The sequence below is a fragment of the Falco cherrug genome, chromosome 6 (genome assembly GCF_023634085.1).
Source record: "Falco cherrug isolate bFalChe1 chromosome 6, bFalChe1.pri, whole genome shotgun sequence".
Classification (NCBI taxonomy): Eukaryota; Metazoa; Chordata; class Aves; order Falconiformes; family Falconidae; genus Falco; species Falco cherrug.
Window position 1 is genome coordinate 84,472,752 of NC_073702.1, and position 22,132 is coordinate 84,494,883.

At 35.7% G+C, this 22,132-nt stretch overlaps 1 protein-coding gene across 1 annotated transcript in view; it reads left to right on the forward strand.

Moving 5' to 3' along the window:
* FMN2 (formin 2) overlaps positions 1-22,132 on the forward strand; it is a 161,034-nt gene that overhangs the window by 83,372 nt on the left and 55,530 nt on the right. The window contains exons 8-13 of the mRNA XM_055714844.1: positions 7,250-7,311; positions 14,867-14,958; positions 15,104-15,233; positions 16,184-16,330; positions 18,167-18,226; positions 18,409-18,529. Of these exons, the coding sequence (XP_055570819.1) occupies positions 7,250-7,311; positions 14,867-14,958; positions 15,104-15,233; positions 16,184-16,330; positions 18,167-18,226; positions 18,409-18,529 (612 nt within the window). The remainder of the gene's footprint in view (positions 1-7,249; positions 7,312-14,866; positions 14,959-15,103; positions 15,234-16,183; positions 16,331-18,166; positions 18,227-18,408; positions 18,530-22,132) is intronic.

Here is a 22,132-nt window from a genome sequence, read left to right on the forward strand (position 1 = left end):
TAAGAAATTGAACTATGTTTATAAGAGAAGAATCTGTACAAAAAGTGATAGTAAAGATTCACTCTTTTGGATAAGGTCTCCTACTTCTGTTAAGGCAAATTTTGTAAATGCATAATCTTGCTGAATTGATTCTTATTTTATTGCTTCCCAGAAATGTGAGTGCATGTTCTTGAAGGTATTTAAAAATTGTAAGTCCTTTAAAAACAATCTGAAGCAACAGTTAAGCTTAATCCATGGCTGCTGCTTGGAAATTTTCTATACTGTTCTGGTTTCTTACACAAGCTTTAGATCAAGGTGAATTACTGCCACAGTAAAACTGTGTGCAAGCAATTCTAAAGTGCTGCTTCTTGCCTCTGATCCATGCCATACGTACTTGTGTTGAAGATCCAATCTCCGTTGTGTTTGTGCACTTATTTAAAGTATTTGCTAATAGATAAACATGCCACAAAGGTACTGAGGGCAAGCAGGTAGGTGGTAATATGAAATTTTTCTCATTCATGTTAACTCTACCCAGAGCAGCCATCCCCTATCTAACCATTATCAATAATTTTTTTTCTGTAGGTTGTGCAACTCCAGGTACTTATATTTTACATATTCTTTTATTTCACTTATTTTCTGAGAATCTTTAAAAACTACATAGTCATGATCCTTGTACGTTTTGCTGCAGCTTCCATTAGCACAGGGACATTTGGGTTTACCACTGTATTTTCCATATTTATGTAAACATAACTTTTATTTCAGAGGCCCATTTGGGATTTAACTTTCTGCATTAAGGGATTCACATTTCTATCATTTGAGATAAAAAAGAATCCCAAAGGAATAGCAGTAGTTGCCAATTTGTTGGAAGTATTACAGACAAGAACACATCCTCGTGCAGTGGGGCTGTTTTAGATGAACAATGCTAATAAGATGACATGGGGGGTGGGGTGGGTGGAGGGGAAGGGCAAAGGACAGTAATTTTTGAAGTTGTGGTTTACTATGTAACCAATAAAAATGGCAAGAAAAGACCTCACATTTTGCAGTTCGGTTGATTTTTAAATACAGATAATAAGTTGGATTTAAATCTGGGTTTACTTTGCAAGTAGCTTGATATTTCATCAAACTATAGTCTTTACAGCAGAAAAGGAAGCTGCTGTGCTTTGGTCTTCTAAGGCTTTCTTGGCTCTTTTGATGATGAGAATGTTGAGACACGTGGGGTTCTTTCTACTCCTGAATTGAGCAGTTCAGCTGTCAGTTGTTCCAAGGAACCTGATTAAATTGTCTCCACTGAGACTTTTTTTTTCCCTGGTTTGCTTATATTTGCATGTATACTGTTCTTGCATTTTCTTCCAGAGACGTCTGTCAGTGAAGGCTTCCATTCTGTATTGAGTGAACAAACAAACAAGTTTATTTGTTCTTTTTCTCTAATTTGTTGTCAGAAACATTTCATAAGCTGACCAGGCTATATACTGTCTGACTTGTGTTTCTTGTATCAGAGCTCTCCATTGCCTAAGGCTTTCTTTGCCCATATTTTCTAATGATGGTGGTTTTTGACCATTCAAAGTTTACTACCTGTATGGTATTCTTGGAGGGTTTTGTTTTTTTTTTTTCTTTTAATTAACTCAGAAGTAATCATCAAGGAAGTTAATATAATATGACGACACACTAACCTACTCATCTACTCATGTGCCTTTTCTTTTTTCTTCTGAATATCCTTTTTAGATATTTGAAAATTAATGTCTCATCAAATTTTCAAGTACAATTACTTAAAAACATCTATAAGGTTGAATGAATTTTAATGCTACAGTTGTGCGTCAAAATTTTGTAGTAATTTGGAGTGTCTATTTCTGTACAGCTTACGGGTCATATATAGTATAGATACAGGTTCTTAATAACAACAAAGTCCATTGTTGTTTTAAAACTGGTTAATGCCTTTTCTGTTTCTCTGACTCTTCAGCAATACTCCTGGGGTGTAGATGGCTTAACAGTTAACATAAAGTAGAATTACCTGGAGATGAAAGTTAGGAAAAAGTACCATGGAAGCTGAAACCTCTCATGATCCTGTAATTGTGCAGGTTAGTTGCAGATGGGCAGAACAGCTGTGAAACCCCCAGATCTGTGGCCCACACAGAACTGTGCGATACCATGATTTATCTGCTGTAGAAGTAGGAGGTCTTCCATTCAGGGAAGAAGAATCAGTCTGCCTTGGTAATTTGCTGAAGTGACTGTCTGTTGCTGCCATTTGACAGTGGAGATGTGAAGTCTTGCAGAGACTCTTGGTGCTCTTTTGAAGAAAGAGAGCAGATGTGAAAGTAAAGATGCAAATAAGTGCAGGAGGAAAAAGGGAATGACCTCTTGGAGTGATACTGCTTGGTTTTTGGAGAGTCATGGAGAAATCAGTTGTGGTCAGGTCAGTGTGAAGAACTGGGGTTTGCTCATTTACCTCCCTGAAGCATGGATCTGAGCACAGCAGGATTGGTTCAGAATTCTTTTTGCAAATGTTAGGTGGTTTTGCTTCAGTTACTGCTTCTTTCGGAGGAGTTAAACTGTAATCTGTTACCAATCCAGTAGGATTTGGAAATTGCTCTCAGTTTTTGGAGAGACAGCAGTGCTGCTAGGAGGGCTTGAGAAGAGGACACTCGCTTTTAGAGTCCAGAGACAGAAAAGCGTAGGAAGCATACTTGGAAAAGCAAGAGAAATGGACTGTGATTTGAAACCTGTCCTGGGAAAAGGGAAGACATAAGGCCAAGATTTGGACTGAATACCAGTCTTCTGATAGTCATCTATACGTGAGAACTGTGCTAATGAGACTTTTATGACATAAAAGACCGATCCACAGGATCGGTTTGATAATTCTTTTTCTTCTTCCTGAAATTCTACTCCGTGGGAAATTTTGAATTTTGGCCTTTTTATTTTAAAAGAAAATTCCTGAGTTTTGCACTTACAAACAGAACAGAGTTTCCAAGCACTGGGCAGCTGTAGGACTTTGTGTTTTCTGTAACAGTTTATGTGAGTGATACTCTTGGTGGATGTAGATTCACAGCTTCACGCGAGTGTAGGTTTGTTGTGTCTATACTGCCTATCAAATTTTAGTGGTAGATGGTATTTCAAATGCTTCTAGATATGTGAATAATCAACAGTAATGCTTACAATAATAATAATTAAAAAAAAAAACCAACAAGAAAACAAACCACACACATTTCCTTTTATAGTCTTCATGAGAATACACTGTGCATCCTCCAGCTTCCAGCTGGTGTGTTCTCATGCCTTTCTTCTTCAGGATTGTATTTGCTTGGCAAAAAAATTTGCTCCCATTGGTGGCCCGGTTGCATACTGTGCTTCCCTGGAAACATGTGGGTGGTGATTATTCATTGTGTTGATTTGATGTGGATTTTGTGTTGTTTATTTTTTAAATGATGTCTGTTCAAAATCAGCTTCTATGTATATAGGAGAAGGTCCATCTGTTCTCAGAGTTCAAGTACGCCTTTGAATGTAGCTGTGTGCTTTACACTAATCTTGCTTTTTTTTTAGCAGCAATATTCTCCTTCTCTCAGGTGAAGTGTCTTCTAAGGTGCCTAGGCAGACTTGCAAATTAATTGCTATTACTAAGAACAGTAAGTCTTTGTCTTTTTGCGTATATTTTATTGTCCTTTCAGTTTGAAACTAGTATCTAAATTGGGTTTGTTATTTTAAGTCTGCATAATTTATTTTTTGACTCAATTTATATTATAAAATGCATAATGGTATGGATACTCCTCTTCCATTCTGCTAAAACTTCTATATTCTGCAGCTGCATAAGAAAATCCCAGTGATACTCGTTGGAAAACAATTACAGTATCAGGAAAGTTTAAGACAGATGAGAGATTCCTGAAGCCTTTATTTTGGCTCCAAATGCTTTGAAATCTCTTTCTCCTCCTCTGTCCTTGATAGTGTCAAGCAACACTTTGCAATTGTTCTTCAACCTCTCTCTTTACTGGGTGGATTTTCTGTAATCATCTGTTGACCAGTGCTTGCATTGGAAAACAAAAACCAAAGAAAAGTCGTTGTGTTGCAGTTCCTTTTATCTTCAGTTGTGCATAATTTTGTGTGTATCTGGACGTACTTGGTTCAAACTTGATTTGATCACATCTGTATATGTGTGTATATATACACAATTATATACATGTACATTGAGTAATTTTAAAGTATTGGGGCTTTAAACTGGTGCTGGCTTGCTGGTTTTATTTGTGACAACAGGAATGTAGGAAAACAGTAGAACTATGAAAACTTTGAGGTAAGAACTAAATGCCTGAGTCTGATGTGATTAAAACAAAGTTGTTTCTATTAGAGTAAAAGCCTTCAGATATTCTTCGCTGCTGTTTTATGAGTGTATCAGAAAGGCTGGATGATACATTGGCTATTAAAGGTCCCTTCATAGTAGTGAAGACCAGGAAACAGCAATGTCAACTGTGAAACAAAAAAAAAATCACTTTCTAAAAGTGACATGGGTAGAAATATGCAGTGTCTGCAAGACTGTTATAAACCCTTCTCCAGATGTTTGCATCGAAGTATAATGGAATTGTAGCATTAAGTCAGGATATTTTCATAGAGCATATTAGTTTTTCTATATTTTGCATTGTTATTTTGCCACTGCTTATGGAATCCTTCAGTTAGATATTTGTGTAGTCATGCTGATTGTTGAGAGGGGGCATGTTTAGCTAGTAAGGTTGGCTGCAGAAGGAAACATCATTGTTTTTATTGGGTCAAATTGTCTAGATAATGGAATTAAATATGCAACAGTTAAGACTTATTTTGCCAACTATCATTTTCTGCATGACAGTGCTGCAGTACCACCAAGGAACAGCTCATCTCCTGATTCCTCAGAGTAGGGGGAGCAAACCTATGGTGAACACTGAAAAATCCCAGCAGGATGCTAGGGCGCTATTTATGAAGACATATGTCTTCAGATGAAATATATAGAAATCTATTTGTCTTGGGAGGAGGGGTATTTGAAACATATATACTAATTTCTCCAAGTTCTTGTCTCGGAGTGATTTGTTTTAAGCAGCTCCCTGAAGTATGTACACTCTTCTGCATACCTGTTTTGTTGAAAGTACACAGACCTGGCACCATCGTGTTTGCCAGGCGTTCTCTTATCTCCCGCAAGCATTCAAACAAAAGTGTTCTATTGCTCCCTGAGTAATCCGTGGGTGATCTTAACATTGAGCAAAAGTCAGCGCAGGAACTTATGTTATATTTCTTAATGCAGGGGCAGACAGTCTCTGGAAGGAAGGGGAGGGGTTGGAGCGGGGAGAAGTCAGCCACAACTCAAAATAAATAGTTGGAGGGTTGGGAATGTGTTCATATATGAAACCATTGCGTAAGTGTAAGAATGCTGAAACATAGTGATAATACAAATGGAGTTTCATAATATATCCTGGTTTTAATAAAGCTGTTTGTATATAGGCTTTGACATACGTGTTTTCTTGAAATAAAACTGCCAAACCAATATAGATCCGCTTTCTATTTGCATGTTAATTTGAGTTTCCAGTTCTACAAGGCAGATCTGGCATGTTTTTAAGCATGCAGATAGTCCTATTGAGCAACAGGGATTATTAAATACAACATATGTTACAGTACCTTGTTGAGGGGGCATCTTTAAGTCTCTGTTGCAACAATTATTATACTTGGGGCAGGGGGAGGAGTTTTAAAATATCCCAAATAATTAGTAGCAGATTTTTTGCATGTGCCCTTTCCCCCAAAACAAAACAAAAACCATGTTGCTTCCTAAACTGTTAACTTTGATATTGCCATTATCTTTAAGATTCTCTTGATTTCTGGTAAAGGGAAAAATGGAAAAAATCCCTATTTTTTAATATTACTTCCAAAACCTAAAAAAAATTCCTAATTATTTTTTGTTTCAGTCCTAAAAGTCAGCTTTGTGCCGCGCCTAGAGATACGGTGTAGCCTGCTTAGTTTAATCAAGATGAACACTTCTTTGTTTATAATTTTCTTATACTGTAACTGAAACTATGTCTCAGGCATGGAAAGGGGAAACATGATGAGTCCCAGACTCAGAGTGGTATCTCTAAATGCTTTAGAGCAATCGGAAACCCATGGGCTTGAATTATACTGTCTGTAGTCTTTCGGTGTATACACAGGATGTCTCTGTGACAGTTAAGGACATGGATTTATAGGACATAAAGTGACCTAGTGCTGGGTTTCTATCACTGATCAATGTTGCACTTTATAGATTAATCTTGCCTAGGGATTTATTCCACCTATTGTACCAGTGTACATGCAGAGCCCATTTTAAAAAAGGGTACAAATCAATGAAGTGCAAAATAGGATACAGACCAGTATGGTGCAATTAAAAATGATTCATTACCATCAGATATGTTCTAATGCAACGTTCTGCATTTCTGTAAAGATTTGAAAACTGGGTGAGGAATGTTGGATTTATCTGCCTTTTAAATGAATGCTCAGTGTACTTGCAAAAAATATGTAAGAGGAAGACTGAAAAGTATTATCTTTAAAATAATTTGTTGTATTAGCTGAGAACAATTCTTCACTAATTTTCACAAATATTTCCTGTGCCTCATGAGGTGTTCCTAATAGAAGAGGGGAGTCAGGGTTGTGTTCCTAAAAGTGTGCCACTTTTTTTTTTTTGTCCAGGTTAGGTAGGTGGAAATCACTGTCTCGTCACTGTCTCTGTGCTGTTGAACTGGCTTTTTGATGCTGAAAAAATACAGTATGTGTGTGGCACTAGAATTGGTTGGGAACAGGAAAGGCATATTTTGTATCTGTACTAAACGTGTCGGCTTAGTGCATAGAAGACTTGACCCTTGTCAGGTGTTTTGAAGTTAACTAGCTGACTTATGGATTAATCAGTTTAACACTGAAGCCAACCAGTGACAGGAATGAGCTTTGTGTTGTGAGTGTGTGTGTGTGGCCGTGGTGCAGATTTACAAATTTTTATAATGCTTTCAGTTGGACCATGAAAGTCTGATGTAAAGCTTATCTCTGATCTCTGGCTACGGCCATACTCGTGGGATCCTGTTTGTGTGTTTGGGGGGAGGGAGGTGAATTCTTTAACGCTTGACACCTGGCTCTACCAGGTTTCTAGCCCATAGTCTTAGGAACAGCACTATTCAAGGCATTAATAAAGCTAAACCCCTTAAGCTGTATGACCAGTAGGTCATAAAAACGATTGCTGGGTATTGGGCTCAGTCTTTATTTTGCAGCTGGATTATCATCCTGACAACTAATTATTTTGTCTTTTTTTTTATAGCTGTTGTGAACTTGGACAACACTGTGGTTGACCTAGAGACCCTTCAAGCCCTATATGAGAATGTGAGTACTCGGAGAAAGTCCATATAATGTAGGAATACTGAGGCCCGTGTGAAGATATTTTTGTTTTGCATCAGCAATGTTCAGAAAGCTTGTAGAACATGTCCTATTTTGAAGTGACTTTATTTTCCCCAAAGCAACCAAAATACTAAGCATTTAATATGTATTAACTGCCGTTGTGTGTTTTATATAGTGCATATATTTTTATGTTACGCAATCAACTTCTAAATTACTAAACAGAAATTGGTTTTACTCCTTTCTTTTTGTCTTGGGTGGGGCAGTCTTTGATCAATAGATACCAGACCTCGCACTCCAGGTCTTTGGCTTTGTTTTGCAATTTCATTAATATGACAATGCTGTTAAATTAAAAAGAAATATGTTTTAGAAACAGTTATCATTCCATTTGTGGAACTGTAGCTTTTCATTATTATTATTTCGGGATTTCTTCAAAATTAATTTTAACTCTTCGAAAGGAAAAGGATTACTCTAAGTCAAAGTAATAAAAAGCAGTATAAACTGCCGGAGGCTTCAGAAATATCTGGTACTAATCATCAGAGAGTGTTTGACCACTAGGTATACAAAATCAGGGATTCAGAATATACTTAGGCACAGTCTAAAGCTTTACAAAGCCAGTCACATGCAAAATTCAAAAAAGTAGATCTCAGAAGCATGTTTCTGCCTTCAGCTGCAGCCAGTGAGTGTTACCCTTTCTCTGAGCACGTTGCCTGAATGCATGAAGGTCTGGCTGGGCACCTCTGGAACGAGCAAAGAGACTTTCTGTTGACCCTCCAAAGAACCTGAAAACATGAAACAAAACTGTGCGCCACAGAATGGCATTGAAGGCCAACCTATGCTTTTGTATTGGATTTTATTTCCCTGATAAAGTTTTGAAAATATATTAATTACTTTTACACCTTTCAGATTTTTGGGTTTTAGACTCTAGTTTTTTACAGCCTACATTGCAATTATTTGTTGATGTATGAAATTTCTCATAAATAATCCACTTTGGTGTCTGAAGAGAGAAATAGTGAACTCTCATCTGCTTTATAGAAAATCCAAAAAGCTAAACAAAACTAAAACCAGAAATCTGACAAGAACTAGGGAGCAATTCTACTCATACCTTATCCCTGAAGAATTAACTTGCTCAACACTGCTTAGGAAGGTAATGGTCAAATGGGAAACCTATTCTAACTACCCCCAAATCTTTAAAGACTTCTTGCCCTTATAGCGTAGCTTTTCTTGTTTGGCCTGTATTATTTTCATTTTACATTATTTTAAAACTGCTTATTTACACAGCACAGCTATATCCCATTCCATACATTCCTTAGCATGTAAAAAAATTAATTTTATATATTACACATGAGTGATTTTGAGAGACTGTGTGGTGAGAAGTACAGAATAGATATTGCCCTCATGATCAGTTTTGCATCCTTTCCTCTTTTATATTGCATAAGACATTTTTTATTTTGGTTATAAAAAATAGTTCTCCCATGTGGCTAATGTACTAATAGGATATTTTTCAAATGTTTTTTTAATGTCATCTCCAATATGCTTCAGAGTTCCAGTATAATAGATTACCTGTAAATTTGCAGTTTGTTGAAATAACCAAATGCCATTGTGTTCCTTTTGTCATTACCTTCACTAATTACAGGAAATGCTAGGAAATATTGTCCTGATTAAGGAAAATATCATATGTTAATCTTAGGCAAGACTCAAAAAGTTGGAATGACTACAATATATTTCTTTGCTTTGAATAGAAGACACATCAGCCCGATTTTATCACTATAATTGCTTGGGTACAAGACAGAAAGAAAACCAACAAGCTCCCAGCAAACAAACAACCAAACAACAAAATAAAAACCCCAGTTTATTTGGATGGTATCATAAGGGGGCCTGAATTTTAATTCTGGATCTTCTGTTTGATAGAGCTGTATCTTGAAAGATGCATTTTTTAAAATTGAAAGTAAAAACAGAAAGTAAAATTCAGTCTTTGGTCAAAATATTTCCTTCCCTTGACAGCTTGACTAATTATAACAATATTGTTCAATAAAAAAGTGTAAGCAGTGGGTGGTACCAGAAAGCCTGGCACGTTTGACTCCTCCCTTATTTCTCAGCCTCATCCTGTGTTGTAATTGGGGATAATTTTGCCTCATGTGGCTACTTTGTAGCCATTAATTTTTATTTCTCAGGGTTTGTTTATGTATTGGATTGGGATTATTTTTTTTTCTGGATATTTAAATACCGCTGCACTAGTTCTCGGCCTTTCTATTTGATCTGTATGGAACATATGGTAGCATTTGGTTTACAATCTTCCCTCAGAATGTAATCACTTTTTCTGATTGCATATGTCTGGCATGGTGCTTTCCCTTCTTAAATGTGAATGAAATTTGGGCAGTCTCCAAACCTAAACACACCCTAATTTCAAAAGCCACAGTCCCGAGGGCTCAATTCCTGTTTACTGAGGAATTAAAGTCTTGTTAAACCACAAAGTTACTGTATACATCTTAGTGAGTTTTTATAAACAAAGAAACCCACACCCCATCAAAGACCCAAGCCCTCGATAATTTACCAGTATTAAGAGGTATTGCATCAAGTGAGGACTTTGTTACTGCAGCTTTGTGTAGTGCAGTCACGTAGTTCTTATGCATGATTGTGTAGTTTGCTTTATAAAATGTTGTTTAAATATGTATTGATAATCAACTATGTTTTAAGATCTAGACAATTTTAATAAGAGGGTCTTAATAGATGAAACTAGGTGTGGAATGCTTACTTTAATTGTGCTTTTACAAACTCTAATAGCAATGCCTTCAGGTGGCAGCTGTAATTAGAGAGGGAGAAGGTAGATAAAATTCAGTGGAGTTGACAATTTGCTCTATGTGGTTAGGCCATATTGGTTGTGATGAGAAAGTTACTTTTTTGCAAATAAGTGAATGTTTACTTTGAAAACAGCATCCTAGCAGCTGAGATTGTAACTAAAGTATCACAAACAAGATAAGCCTTTTCCTGCTTCTGTCTTTACTATATTGTGAAAATAACTATTTAAAAAATGGATCAAAAATTGTATCAAAGGATTATCTTTGATCTGTGCATTTGCCCTTTTCAAATCTTGTTACATCACAAAATGAAATGTATATACTTTCTTAATTTGACTACTGGTAAATTGACTACCCTGTCTCTATCTTTTAAAGACTTGGGTCAATGCTTTCAAAAACCTCAAAATTCCATTTGCAAGTGAAAGGCACCCAGAAGTCTGAAGTGCATGCCTCTGCCCTGCCACTGAAATACAAACATTCTCCTCAATTATTCCTCGTGGGGGTATTTTTGTTTGGCTGTTGTTTGTTTTGTTTTGTTTTAAAAAAGGCATTTACAATGCAATGTCTTAATATGTTTTCTGCAAAGACTATAGATTGTACCTGACTTCTGACACATGACCCAGCTTCAAAGGGTTATGATAATTGTTATTAACCTGTGTATCTCTGTATATCCTTGTTGTTGCAGTTATTTTTGGCAACATTCTTTAGACAAGTCAGTTGATGTTTTTGAAGGATGTAACATTGACTTTGAAAATCAAATTGACAAAAAAAAAAAAATAATTCCACATCAAAATTAAAAAAATGTACATGTATTTCAACTGATCTAAACTCAGAGCTAAGGTTCTGTTGCAAGGGAAAAAAAACTAACCAGGAAATCTAAGATTTATGTTGTGATTGATAAGACAAAATATAGAGTAAGTTTATACTCTGACAAAAGTAGGAAAGAGTTAAAGTAAAGCAGTATATTTTTTTGCAGTAATTTCTATCAGATTAATGCTGTTCGATTTTTAGATATAGTTAATATAAAATTCTGGTATGTTATGCTATTTTGTTCCATTTAGGATTCTATATAATAGCTAAAATTCAAGGAAATAAATGTCAGTGACATTCAAAGAGGTACTAATGCCATCAGATTAATGACTTTTCTGAGAATTATCTATTGAATGTGTTCTTCCTTGACACAAAGGCTGAGGGCAATATAAAAGTTTGTGTGGGGTTTTTTTTATTATTATTTTTTTAATTATCTGTCTGCAAGTTAGAGAATAGATATATATTAACCGTAAAGTTAACTAGTAACAATTCTGAGAAATATTTTAAAATAATACCTGTGCAGAAAGCGTGCCAGCCTTATTCCTTGTGTATCGTAATTTAAAATACACATAAATCAGAATTCTGGATACCAGAGCCAAAACTAGTTGCTTGAAACTTGGGTTTGATTCTGAACTTGCACCACATACTCGGACCTCTTAATTTGGGTGAAGAGTGAACCATATTTCCTGAGTTTTGCTCAGGCCCACCCATGAGTGGATCGTGCTTAGCCTTTGTATCTTTGCCAGTTGTTATTTCTTTGCATACACAATCTGAGAATAATGGCTTAAATAAGGAATAGTGAGTCTGCCTAATAGTGAGCCTGTGGGATTTGGTGGAGAAACATTAACAGCTTGAATATGGGCGTATATAATACAGTGCCGTGATAAGCCCTCTAATACTTCACTGTGTGCATAAGGCCAGAAGAGAGAGTGCTCTCGCTATGTATTCTAAAGAATTTGCACATAACCATTTAGCTTTTCCTCTCCTTGCTAAAATATTTTCTTCTCTTTACTATGAAAAAGTTTTTAGTGGTCTCCTGTCAGTTTAATAGTAGATAATATACCTTATAGATTGGCCAGAAATAATATAACTTAATTCAAATCCTTTTAGTACAAAAACTTGTTTACTTTTACAGAAAACTCATTCTCAATTACCAAGTTGAAATTGAATACATAATTTTTTTAAGTGTAAGTTGAATAAATTAAATAGATCTTCCTACAAAGTCACATCATTTGCATAACTAGACCACCATGGGTCTGACAATGTGACTAGTGGGACAATGCCAGCTCTCTTGGCATCCTTCTGATTTCTAGAATCTGAAGATTTCAAATGTTGCCAAGAGAGTTTTTACTGATTTGAAAAGAAATTAAAGCTTTCTTTTTCTCTTAACTTTTTATTGGGTAAGCACGTTCTAGATGAAGTGAAGAAATGTTCCATCTACACCTGCTCCCTAACGCAAACTCAAAAGCAAGTCCTTCTTAACAGCATCTGCAATACTTAAGTGGAAACCTCTGCAGTTAGTTGCATCTTTCCTAGTCCTCACTCTGTGTCCTGATTAATCTTCTAAGATTAAAAATTGATACATTTTTGATATTAGTAGCTTGAAAATTTCCTCCCTCTCAGAATAGAACTATACAAACAAGATGTGCTGTTATAATTTCTTGTGTATGCCCTATGCTTGCCTTGACAGAAATGTAGAAAAGTAGGATGAATTCCCAAGGTGTTTTGGTTTTGTTTCTTTTTTTTGCTTATACAGAAGTGATACTGGGGTAGGGAATTTAGGAAACTAGGTGTTATGGATGGGCCACTGCCATTATGCTAAAATTAAAACCTGGTAAATTAGTGTCAGCCTACCCCTTGTTATCTGAGAAAGACACAATACAGTGTTCATAGATCAAGGAAGGACCAGGAAAGTCAAGGGGAGTGATTAGTCTCCTCTTCTCAGCATCGGTGAGACCACATCCAGGGTGCTGTGTCCAATCCAGTGCAAGAAACATGAATGTATTGGAGCGATCTAGCAAAGGGCCACGACAATGATTAAAGGCCTGGAGAATATATCATATAAGGACAGGCTGAGAGAACTGGGATTGTTCAGCCTGGAGAAAAGAAAGCTCAGGGTACTCTTATCAGCATGTAGAAATACTTGATTGGGGAGGGGGAGTAAAGAACACACAGGTAGACTCAGTGATGCCCAGCATCAAGACAAGAGGTAGAGGGCCTCCTGAAAGTGATATACTGGAAATTCCATTTAATACTAGAAACACCATTTTTCACTGCAAGGATGTCCAACAGTAGAACAGGCTGCCTAGAAAGGTCATGAGGTCTCCATCCTTAGACATATTCAAAACCTGGCTGGACTTGATACTGAGCAACCTGCTGTTGCTGCCTCTGCTTTGTGCCAGAGAGTTTGGTTAGACGATCTCCAGAGGTCCCTTCAAACCTCAAATATTCTATTAATCTGCGATACAGGTGCTACCACCATTATAATTCCTTAGCCAAGAACAAAGTTTATTGCTGGGGGAGGGGAAATGAAGTTGTCTGCAATATTTCCTATCTGTTGGAGTATTTCATAGGTAAGATCAGGCTACTTTAGAGAAGATGGGCCTTGAAGAACATCCACAGAGGTGTTGGCTAAATACTAGCACATGTAGTATTCTAGACAGATGGCCTTGCAGTCATTTCCAGGCTTCTTGAAGTAATCAGAGAAACTCTGAAGTGCTTTTGCTCTGAGTAACTCTTCAATCTCTTCATCTTTCTGTTTCACATCAGTATTTTCTTCCTTTTCACATGAAAAGATGTTCAGCAACCTCAGAAGAGCTGTCCAAACCTGACTTTCTGATTTCAGATTGCTGGTGGAGTCAGTATGATTTGAGATAGTTTCATGCCTCTTCTGCTGATCATGCAAACACATGCAAGAAAGAATGCAGATGCAGCCTATCTTTTGCTTTGCCATTATTTAAGTACTTAAAATATAATTTTCCACTATTGTCTTCAAGTTCTGTGATGGAGTAAGCTAAAAAAAAAAAAAAAATGAGTGTGATGTTTTCTTAAAGGAATAAAGGTAGATATATTTACTTCTTTTTTCACTCCTGCACAGATTCATGTTTTGAATCTAATTTGAAACCACCATGGATGTCAAAAGAAGGGTCAGAAGGAGAAATTTCCATTCCATTTTATTCCTTTCCATGCGGTTCAATTTTCCAGTACTGCAGTAGGAAAAAATAATTTCATTGTAGCATGGAACACAAAGAAGTGAGGCTGTTTCTTTTGATTGGAATATTGAAGAAAAGACCGCACAATGTGCCACAGGGTTCTCCAAGAAACTAGGCATTTTACATGTAATTGTTTTGGCTTATTAAGATAAAAATGAAAATCATTTTACTTCAAAGTAGCATGCAGTAGTTCTCATGTATTATGATATGTATGATAGTTCCACTATAAATCAGTTATTTTTGTTGTTCCATAGTGTTTTCCAAATGCCAATTAAAATTTAAATTGCAGTAAACAATACAAACTTATTTTCATTTAGTTTAAAATAAGATATTATTTAAGCATAGATTTAAAGATCCGATTGCATTCAAATGCAACCCAACAGATTTGGAAAGAGAAATACAACTCAAGAAGAGAGTTTTTTTGATCCAAAGACCTTATAAACAGCCAAAGAAAAGGGATTGACAATGAAGATTATTGTCTCAGTTGAACGAATAAATCTTTTGTACAGTACTAGTATCAATATTATATGCAAGATGTTCTGTTTTCCATCAGATGTATTTATACTTAAAATCAGTCTGTGGACTAAGTAGTTCTACCATACAGATGCTAGAAGGAAAAGAAAAATCTGAGAACATGATTTGTTGCAAGGGCATCTTTATCTGTGTTTTTTTGACTGGGTTTTTAATTAAACCTTTTTAATTATTTTGTTTCCTTTATTCCAGAGAGCACAGTCAGATGAATTAGAAAAAATAGAAAAGCATAGCAAGACATCCAAGGAAAAAGAAAACGCCAAGTCCTTGGATAAGCCAGAACAGTAAGAACATACTTGTGAAAGAAGTTTTGCTCACTTCAGAAAATTTTTCCTCCTATAGTAATCTATTTAGAGATGTTATAAAATTAAATAAACCACTGTTCCTACTGACAGTGACTCCTATAATTATCTTTCATCACTTCTACAGGTTCCTCTATGAACTCTCACTAATTCCCAACTTTTCAGAACGTGTATTTTGCATCCTGTTCCAATCAACGTTTTCAGAAAGCATTTGTTCAATCCGTCGCAAACTTGAATTGTTACAGAAACTGTGTGAGGTAGGTTGTGCTGTGTGGAAAGGTAGAGCTAAATTTCTGATATTTAATCTTGTAAAGCTGTACTCATATTTCAAAAGTTTTTGCTTTGTTTACTTTAAGTACTCATTAAATCTGAAGGATAGCAGAATAGAATGTTTTATGATTGTACTTCAACATCAAAGCGAACTTTAAGATTAGCTTTTGGTACTGAACTATATAATGTTTTGACCATCAATGTGTATCAGTGTCTGGAAAACAGTGGACATTCCTCTTTTGTTAAAGCAAAATCCTCTGTCTTCATAGTGACCATATCCCTCCTTTCCAGATGAATGCCTGTTCAGCCCACCATGTGTCTGCTTCGATTTTGGAAGTGTGAAACTAAATAATATCACTGGGATTAAAAATTAGTTAAAGATGGCAATGTTGGCTCTAGCTAGAAAAGATTACTGGAATTTCATGGTCCCATACAAAACAAAAACATGGTTTTAAAATGCAGGTTTCATTAGTATTTTCATAACAGTATTAATTGAAATATTTTCTGTAATTGTTTCACCATTTAACAGTTTTATTTGATTAATTGTTTTAATTGTTCCATATGGGTTTTTTATGAACTTCCTGCAGAATTCTCTCCTAAATTAAATATACCCTTCATAATATCATCATCAGTTAAGGAATACCTATTTTTTTTTCTCACCAGGTCATCTCTGGTAATATTGCATAGATTTCCTATTAGGTTTTTTTTTCTAAGTACCTATTTTGGAAATAACATTCTTCATCCACAAGAGATTACATATTGAAATTATTGTACTTCTACATGTTGCAGTAGAAGGTTGTTAATTCCCTATATTTGAGCTTTTATGTAAATAGTATTTCTAATCACAGTATCAACAAATCTACTTGTCAGTAATACTATGAACTGTAAATTTTGTGGAGAGTATGAACAGAGAATTGTTTCTCTTTCTGTTTTCTAGACATTGAAAAATGGGTCAGGCGTTATGCAGGTCCTGGGTTTGGTTCTTGCCTTTGGAAATTACATGAATGGTGGAAACAGGACACGAGGACAGGCTGATGGGTTTGGACTAGATATCCTGCCAAAACTGAAAGATGTCAAGAGCAGTGTAAGTTGATTCTAGACTTCCTGTAAGCCTGAAATTATTAAATTCTCAGAAATTTACTTTGTCTCCATTTCCAATTAAGTGTGAAACTTACAAAGACTTGTCAAAGGGAATTAATTTGTTAATATACTTAGCGGTTCACACTTCAAGGATTAGATGCATTTCTGTAGAAATCCAAAGACAAACCATCTCTTTTCATTACTGTACAAACAAAGATACGTTAAATTATGTCTTAGTTCCTAATCTGATATGTATTTGACTTTTGTCGTAGTTCATAGTTTTAACTATTCAGAAGCAATACTCCGATCCTTACACTTTAATGGTGTATTACAAAAGTGTATTTACAGTTGTAAAAGGAAAGTTAACTGTGATTCAATGCTGATTCAAAATATTTGTGAAAGGAAAAAAAAAAAAAGGCTCTCCTGAAAATGACTGAATAGGCATCCTGGGCATTTGGGATAACCCAAAATTAACCTTTTATATAAATCATGATTTCAGAGTATACATTTCACATTGGAGCATGGAACCACCAGAATAAAGAGTAATCACAGAAAGTACTTATTGATTTAAGATTTGTCTGATATAGTCATCTGAGTAAAGAGAAAAATAAGTGGTCTTATTTCTCGCTTAGTGCTAAACTGGAGCTTGTGTGTTACCAGCACTTTTTTTGGCTTTGATTATTCAGCTTCAAGTTGTATTCAGTATCTGCTTACGTCTACAAAGAAACAATAATCTTTGAGTCTCTAGGGCTATGATGAAAAGACTCATCTGAATGTAGAGAATGGTAAGAGAAAGACTATAGCAATAATTCTCAAGGCTTTAAAGTGGCCTCTACATCTGCCTAGTTGAGTCATTGTCAAGATCTGTTGTTCTGAAAGCATCAGAAAAGGAAGAGCTTTTTTCCCTCCTTCCTCGCTCATTAATATGCCTGCTTTAGCTGCTGGGTTAGGGAATGTGAGCAGGATGTTGTTTGCCCTGGATTGGAGACCATGTCAGCCATTTGCCTTTAACAGGGTTGAGGAACTTCATTCTGGCCTGCTGGTTTCTTTGTAAGCCAAGGGAGTGGTGATGTGAATGAAGCCTTAGTACCATGTGTTTAGGGCAGCTTGCTTTAGCTGAACCTTCTGGTTGACTCTAGATACACCACCAAGTTTAGAATTTGGCTCCGTAGAACATTTAAGTACACTAAATTTGGGTTGGTGACTCAGGTCTGCAGCATGTAATTTGCTGGAAATATTATGACCATTAACCTTGCAATTGCAAGATACATCTGCAGTTTATTTACTATTGATGAATCAGAAAAGTCCTTAAGAAATAGTTTTCTGAAAACATATGAAAATGTCATTTTTTCAAAAATACTCTTCAAATCAAGGACTTTCTGCTGAAGTATCATTAAAGAATAGCAGAGGGGAAGCAATGAGAGAGTTCCCCCAAAGACCCCCAAAAGTGCCAAAATGTCATTTAGAAAAATAACTTCCTTTATTTGCTTTGGTTATAGTTATAGATTAATAAAACAATATGAATGTTGTGATACATGTTGATGCATCAACCCAGAAAGGAATTCTATTTTCATTCTTTGGAAATTTCAAAATGGAAGAGTTCAGTTTACAGTCATGTAAATTTCCAGAATCAGGAGTGGTTTTACACAAGTGTTATAACATCTATTACTTTCTTTAATTAATAAATTGTATTTCACTGTGTTGAGGGTTTTTTTGTAGTGAAGGCAACAAATCAGCAAAGTATTTTTCTGTGCTTTACACAGAATATTTCATTTACTTGAATTACCATTTTTGAATTTGTGTTTTTCAGTAACAGCAAACTTTATTCTCCTCTATACAGGACAACAGCAGAAGTCTTCTGTCTTACATTGTCTCATACTATCTGCGTAATTTTGATGAGGTAAGAATTAATTTTGCTCTTTTAAATTCAAGTTAAAAAAAGTCAACTCACTAAATTTGCTCTTCGGCTGGCCAAGATGAGGAAATGTGCACAAATATTCTTTGTGCTTTCAGTTATATATTTTAGTATATGAAGAAGTAATGAGCACTATGTAACTAATTGTTCATTTCTGGTTTTGTCAGGATGCTGGAAAAGAACAATGCATCTTTCCTCTTCCAGACCCACAAGATCTCTTCCAGGCTTCACAAATGAAGTTTGAAGACTTTCAGAAAGATCTCCGCAAAATGAAGAAAGATTTGCGAGGTACTGAACCTAGATTAAAGCTAGCTCCATGTTATCAACATGTCCCTGCTATCACTATTTGTATAATTTTGAGAAGTTTGATGATAGTATAAAAATAGTTGGGTGGTTTTGACTCCTTAATTACTGTTTTGTTTCCTTGATTTGCTTTTTTATGACCATTTAAGCAATAGTTCATAATTTTCTGTAGATAACCTGGTAGACCTTATTAACACAAATAACATCAAACCAGTTAGGTTAAACCTTTTCTTTCAAAACCAAACAATTTTTTTTTCAAACTAATTTCAACAGTCTTTCACTACAAAAAGAATTGCAAAGTGTTGGACCATGTCTATGACAAAAAAATGTTGAGAATCAGGCCCGAATGCTATCTAGCAGCTAATTCATATTATCTTATGGTGATAAAGAAAATTGAAATAGCCTGACTTTACTAAAAACTAATATACAAAGGAAGAATTTCTTTCTCCTGCTTGTGGAATGAGTTCTTTAAATGAACTCAGCAAGTTTAATATAAGATGTATTTGCCAGACTTTAATAAGGAACATGTATCACATATAATACATTTCTTATCAACGTTGGGAACTAAGCACTTTAATACATTTCTTACTAACATTGGGAACTAAGCACTAATTTTAAGTTAAGCAAGAGTAGTTTGGACGAAAATATCCATGATCTTCAATATTTTTGCTAAGTCTCTGCTAGATAGGCCATTTATGTATCATTATGCTAAATCTTGGAGTGAAGGATTCAAATCAAGGAGTGATGTGATCTTTATATTTCTCTTGCCTTGCTGATTCGAACGCTGTGTGTCTAGAGACCAAGGATGTTTGGTAAACAATTAGTCCTTGAACAACCTGAGATGGAAGGTTCTCTATCAAAACAAAAACATAACATGGTTACCAAATGATATCTGACCTTACCTTCTTGCCCCATCAACCTTTCAGTCTGAGTGTTTTAAAATTTATTTAAACATTCAGAGGTAATCTTTGAAGTTGTATCAATGTCACTTAGTGTGGTACTGAGGAGTGAACTTCAGTACCAGTTTGCTGCCCTGAACAATCTAGGAGGGCAAAAATCCCACAGTTCAGCCATGAAAATTTATCTCTATTCTTCTTGCAACTGTCAAATAATCTGAGGGCTGATCTCAAACTTGCACGTAGAGAAGAAAGATGCTTAGGTCTGACTGAAAAAAGGTACTTGAATTCAGGGCATTTTCACGAAAATCCTTGGGGGCAGATGTTATTCTTTGCAAGTTCACCAAAAATTTAGAAGAAAGGTTAAATATTTTTAGATCAAGGTTGAAATTTGCACACAGGCATATAAATCTCTTATGGAATAAATCCACACTGTGCAGTGATCAAAGCAGGGGATCTGTAAAAATGGAAATTACACGCTTCACTCTGCCATCAGACTGCAGTTGAATTCTTTCTGTGCTTCCAGTTCCACCCTTAGGCTGGAGTCTCTTTTGTCAGTCGATTCTGTAGTTAATGAAACTGATGAATAACTGCAGACACCACCACTCTTTCCCTATTCCCTTTGGTATAAACTCTTCTGGGGACAGCATCGACCCCCTTCTGCATCCTCTCCTAGACATGAAGCGACAGTTTCAATACCAGTCTGCAATCTTATTCGTGACTCCTTATCAGCCCTGAGTGATGCAAAATGCTTTGTTATCTCTTTTTTCCAAAGACAAGTGTAACTCTACATTGAAAATATTTTGTGCTAAAAAAAAATTATGACTGCAAGAGCATTCACTAAAATTTCTGGCTATTCCAATAGCTTCATTGTTGTAGTGCCTTTGGTGAGACAGATAAGCAAGTTTAATGACAGTCTTTTTAAAAATGAAATACAAGTTTTAGCTGAATGGATAAAGTTGCTCCAAAGTAGTTTTCCTCTGCATTTTTTTTAAAGTATGCTACCAGATTTGCTAATGCGCATCTGGAACCTTATGAGTTACTAGAGCTAGCAAGTGCGTCATTACATGACTGAGATGTAAGAAGACTGTAAGATGCTGGGCAAATTCTGACAAAACCTTAAATATGATCCTTTCCTTTTGAAGTCAGTGAGAGTAAATGAGTATTGAGTATTCCTGGGGAAATACTGACTTTAAAGCCATAGAAGTAGATGCCTATGAATGCATTCCAGTTTTATACTGAGATGCAGACTGTAACCTTGGATCTGTTTTCATCAGTAATTAGGTGGAAGATTTCATGAGATGATTTCACCGTTTATAGGTGTGTGTGTTTACTTTGTTCTTTTATCACTGAAAATCTAGAAATTGCACAAAACATTGATGCAGGCAGCATCACCAGTTTAAGGATATTCTGCCCAGGTTAGTTTCAAATCCCCTGCAAACAAAGCACAGGGACATCACACTTAGTACAATGAAGGAAGGGTGTATTGGTTCACCCAGGAGCAAAAGCTTTTGCAGATCCTTTATTTCTGACTTTAAAAAATTCCCATGATCATTATTCAAAAGTAAATTTCAACCCAGAAGGATCTTTTCACAAAATTATGGGGCCACATAGAAAACAACAAAAACCCACAAAGTAAAGTTAAATGAAAAAAAAAATTAACCATAAGAATAGCAGTTCATTCTAGTAATGCTGTATTTTTCCATCTAAATACATCAGTATTTATGTACCACACAGAGGAATGTGCAGATATAAATAATTTTTCTGGTTCTGTAAAATAATTTCATTGTCATGCTCTTTCACAGTTCTGAGCTTGGGCTTATATCTGTATTAAAGGAGTAGTTATGCTGATTGCTTAAAAAGAAAACACACTCATGATATTCAAGCTTGTATGCTTTCTTCCTTTTTGATTGCGGAGGGTTTTGCCTGTTTTCATGAACTGTATGCCTTGTAGTTTGTACATGTTAGAAAAGAAAGTATCTTTTAAGATTTCAGATTAAAAGTGTAAGTCCAAAAGACCTTCAGAAAGCATGCTGTGTGTCTGTTCCAAGATTAATAAGACAGAAATTTATAATTTTTTTATTAGAAAAAAAAAAGTCCTCTAGAATATAGTAGAAGCTACACTAACCGTGTAATATCAACCTTCCAAATTCTGCAGGGTTTTTGTTTTGTTTTTTAAAATAATATAGATCCCAGAGATAAAGTTTTTATAGATAGAAGACCAAACAACAGGTAGATCTCTTTACTAACAAACCAAGCAAGTTTGGCTCCATCTGTTGCTCCCAGATTTCACAGCTCTCCAGGATTCTCACTTTAGCCTTTTTGATTTCAGTGACATATAGTTTGTTAAGCAACTTGATCTGCTTTTGATCTCTCTTGGCTGTCAGCAACGTTCCTTGATGCAGTCATGCCAAGCAATGACTTCTGTTCCTATGTCATTCCACAGAAGAAACTTTAGCACTTGCCACATGACTTAAATCAACTCACCATGTAAAGAAAATTGGGCATCCAGGGTCACAAGAGCAGGGTGTGACTCTCACTGATTAGGACCTGTGTTGTGTATTTATTATTAGTAGTATATTTTTCTAGGCACTTCAGAATGCCAGAGCTGGGGCAGAAATATGTGGAAAACATGTATTGATTTAGTTAATGTTTTAATCCTCTCTGCTCTGACACCGTTGGCACTATTGTA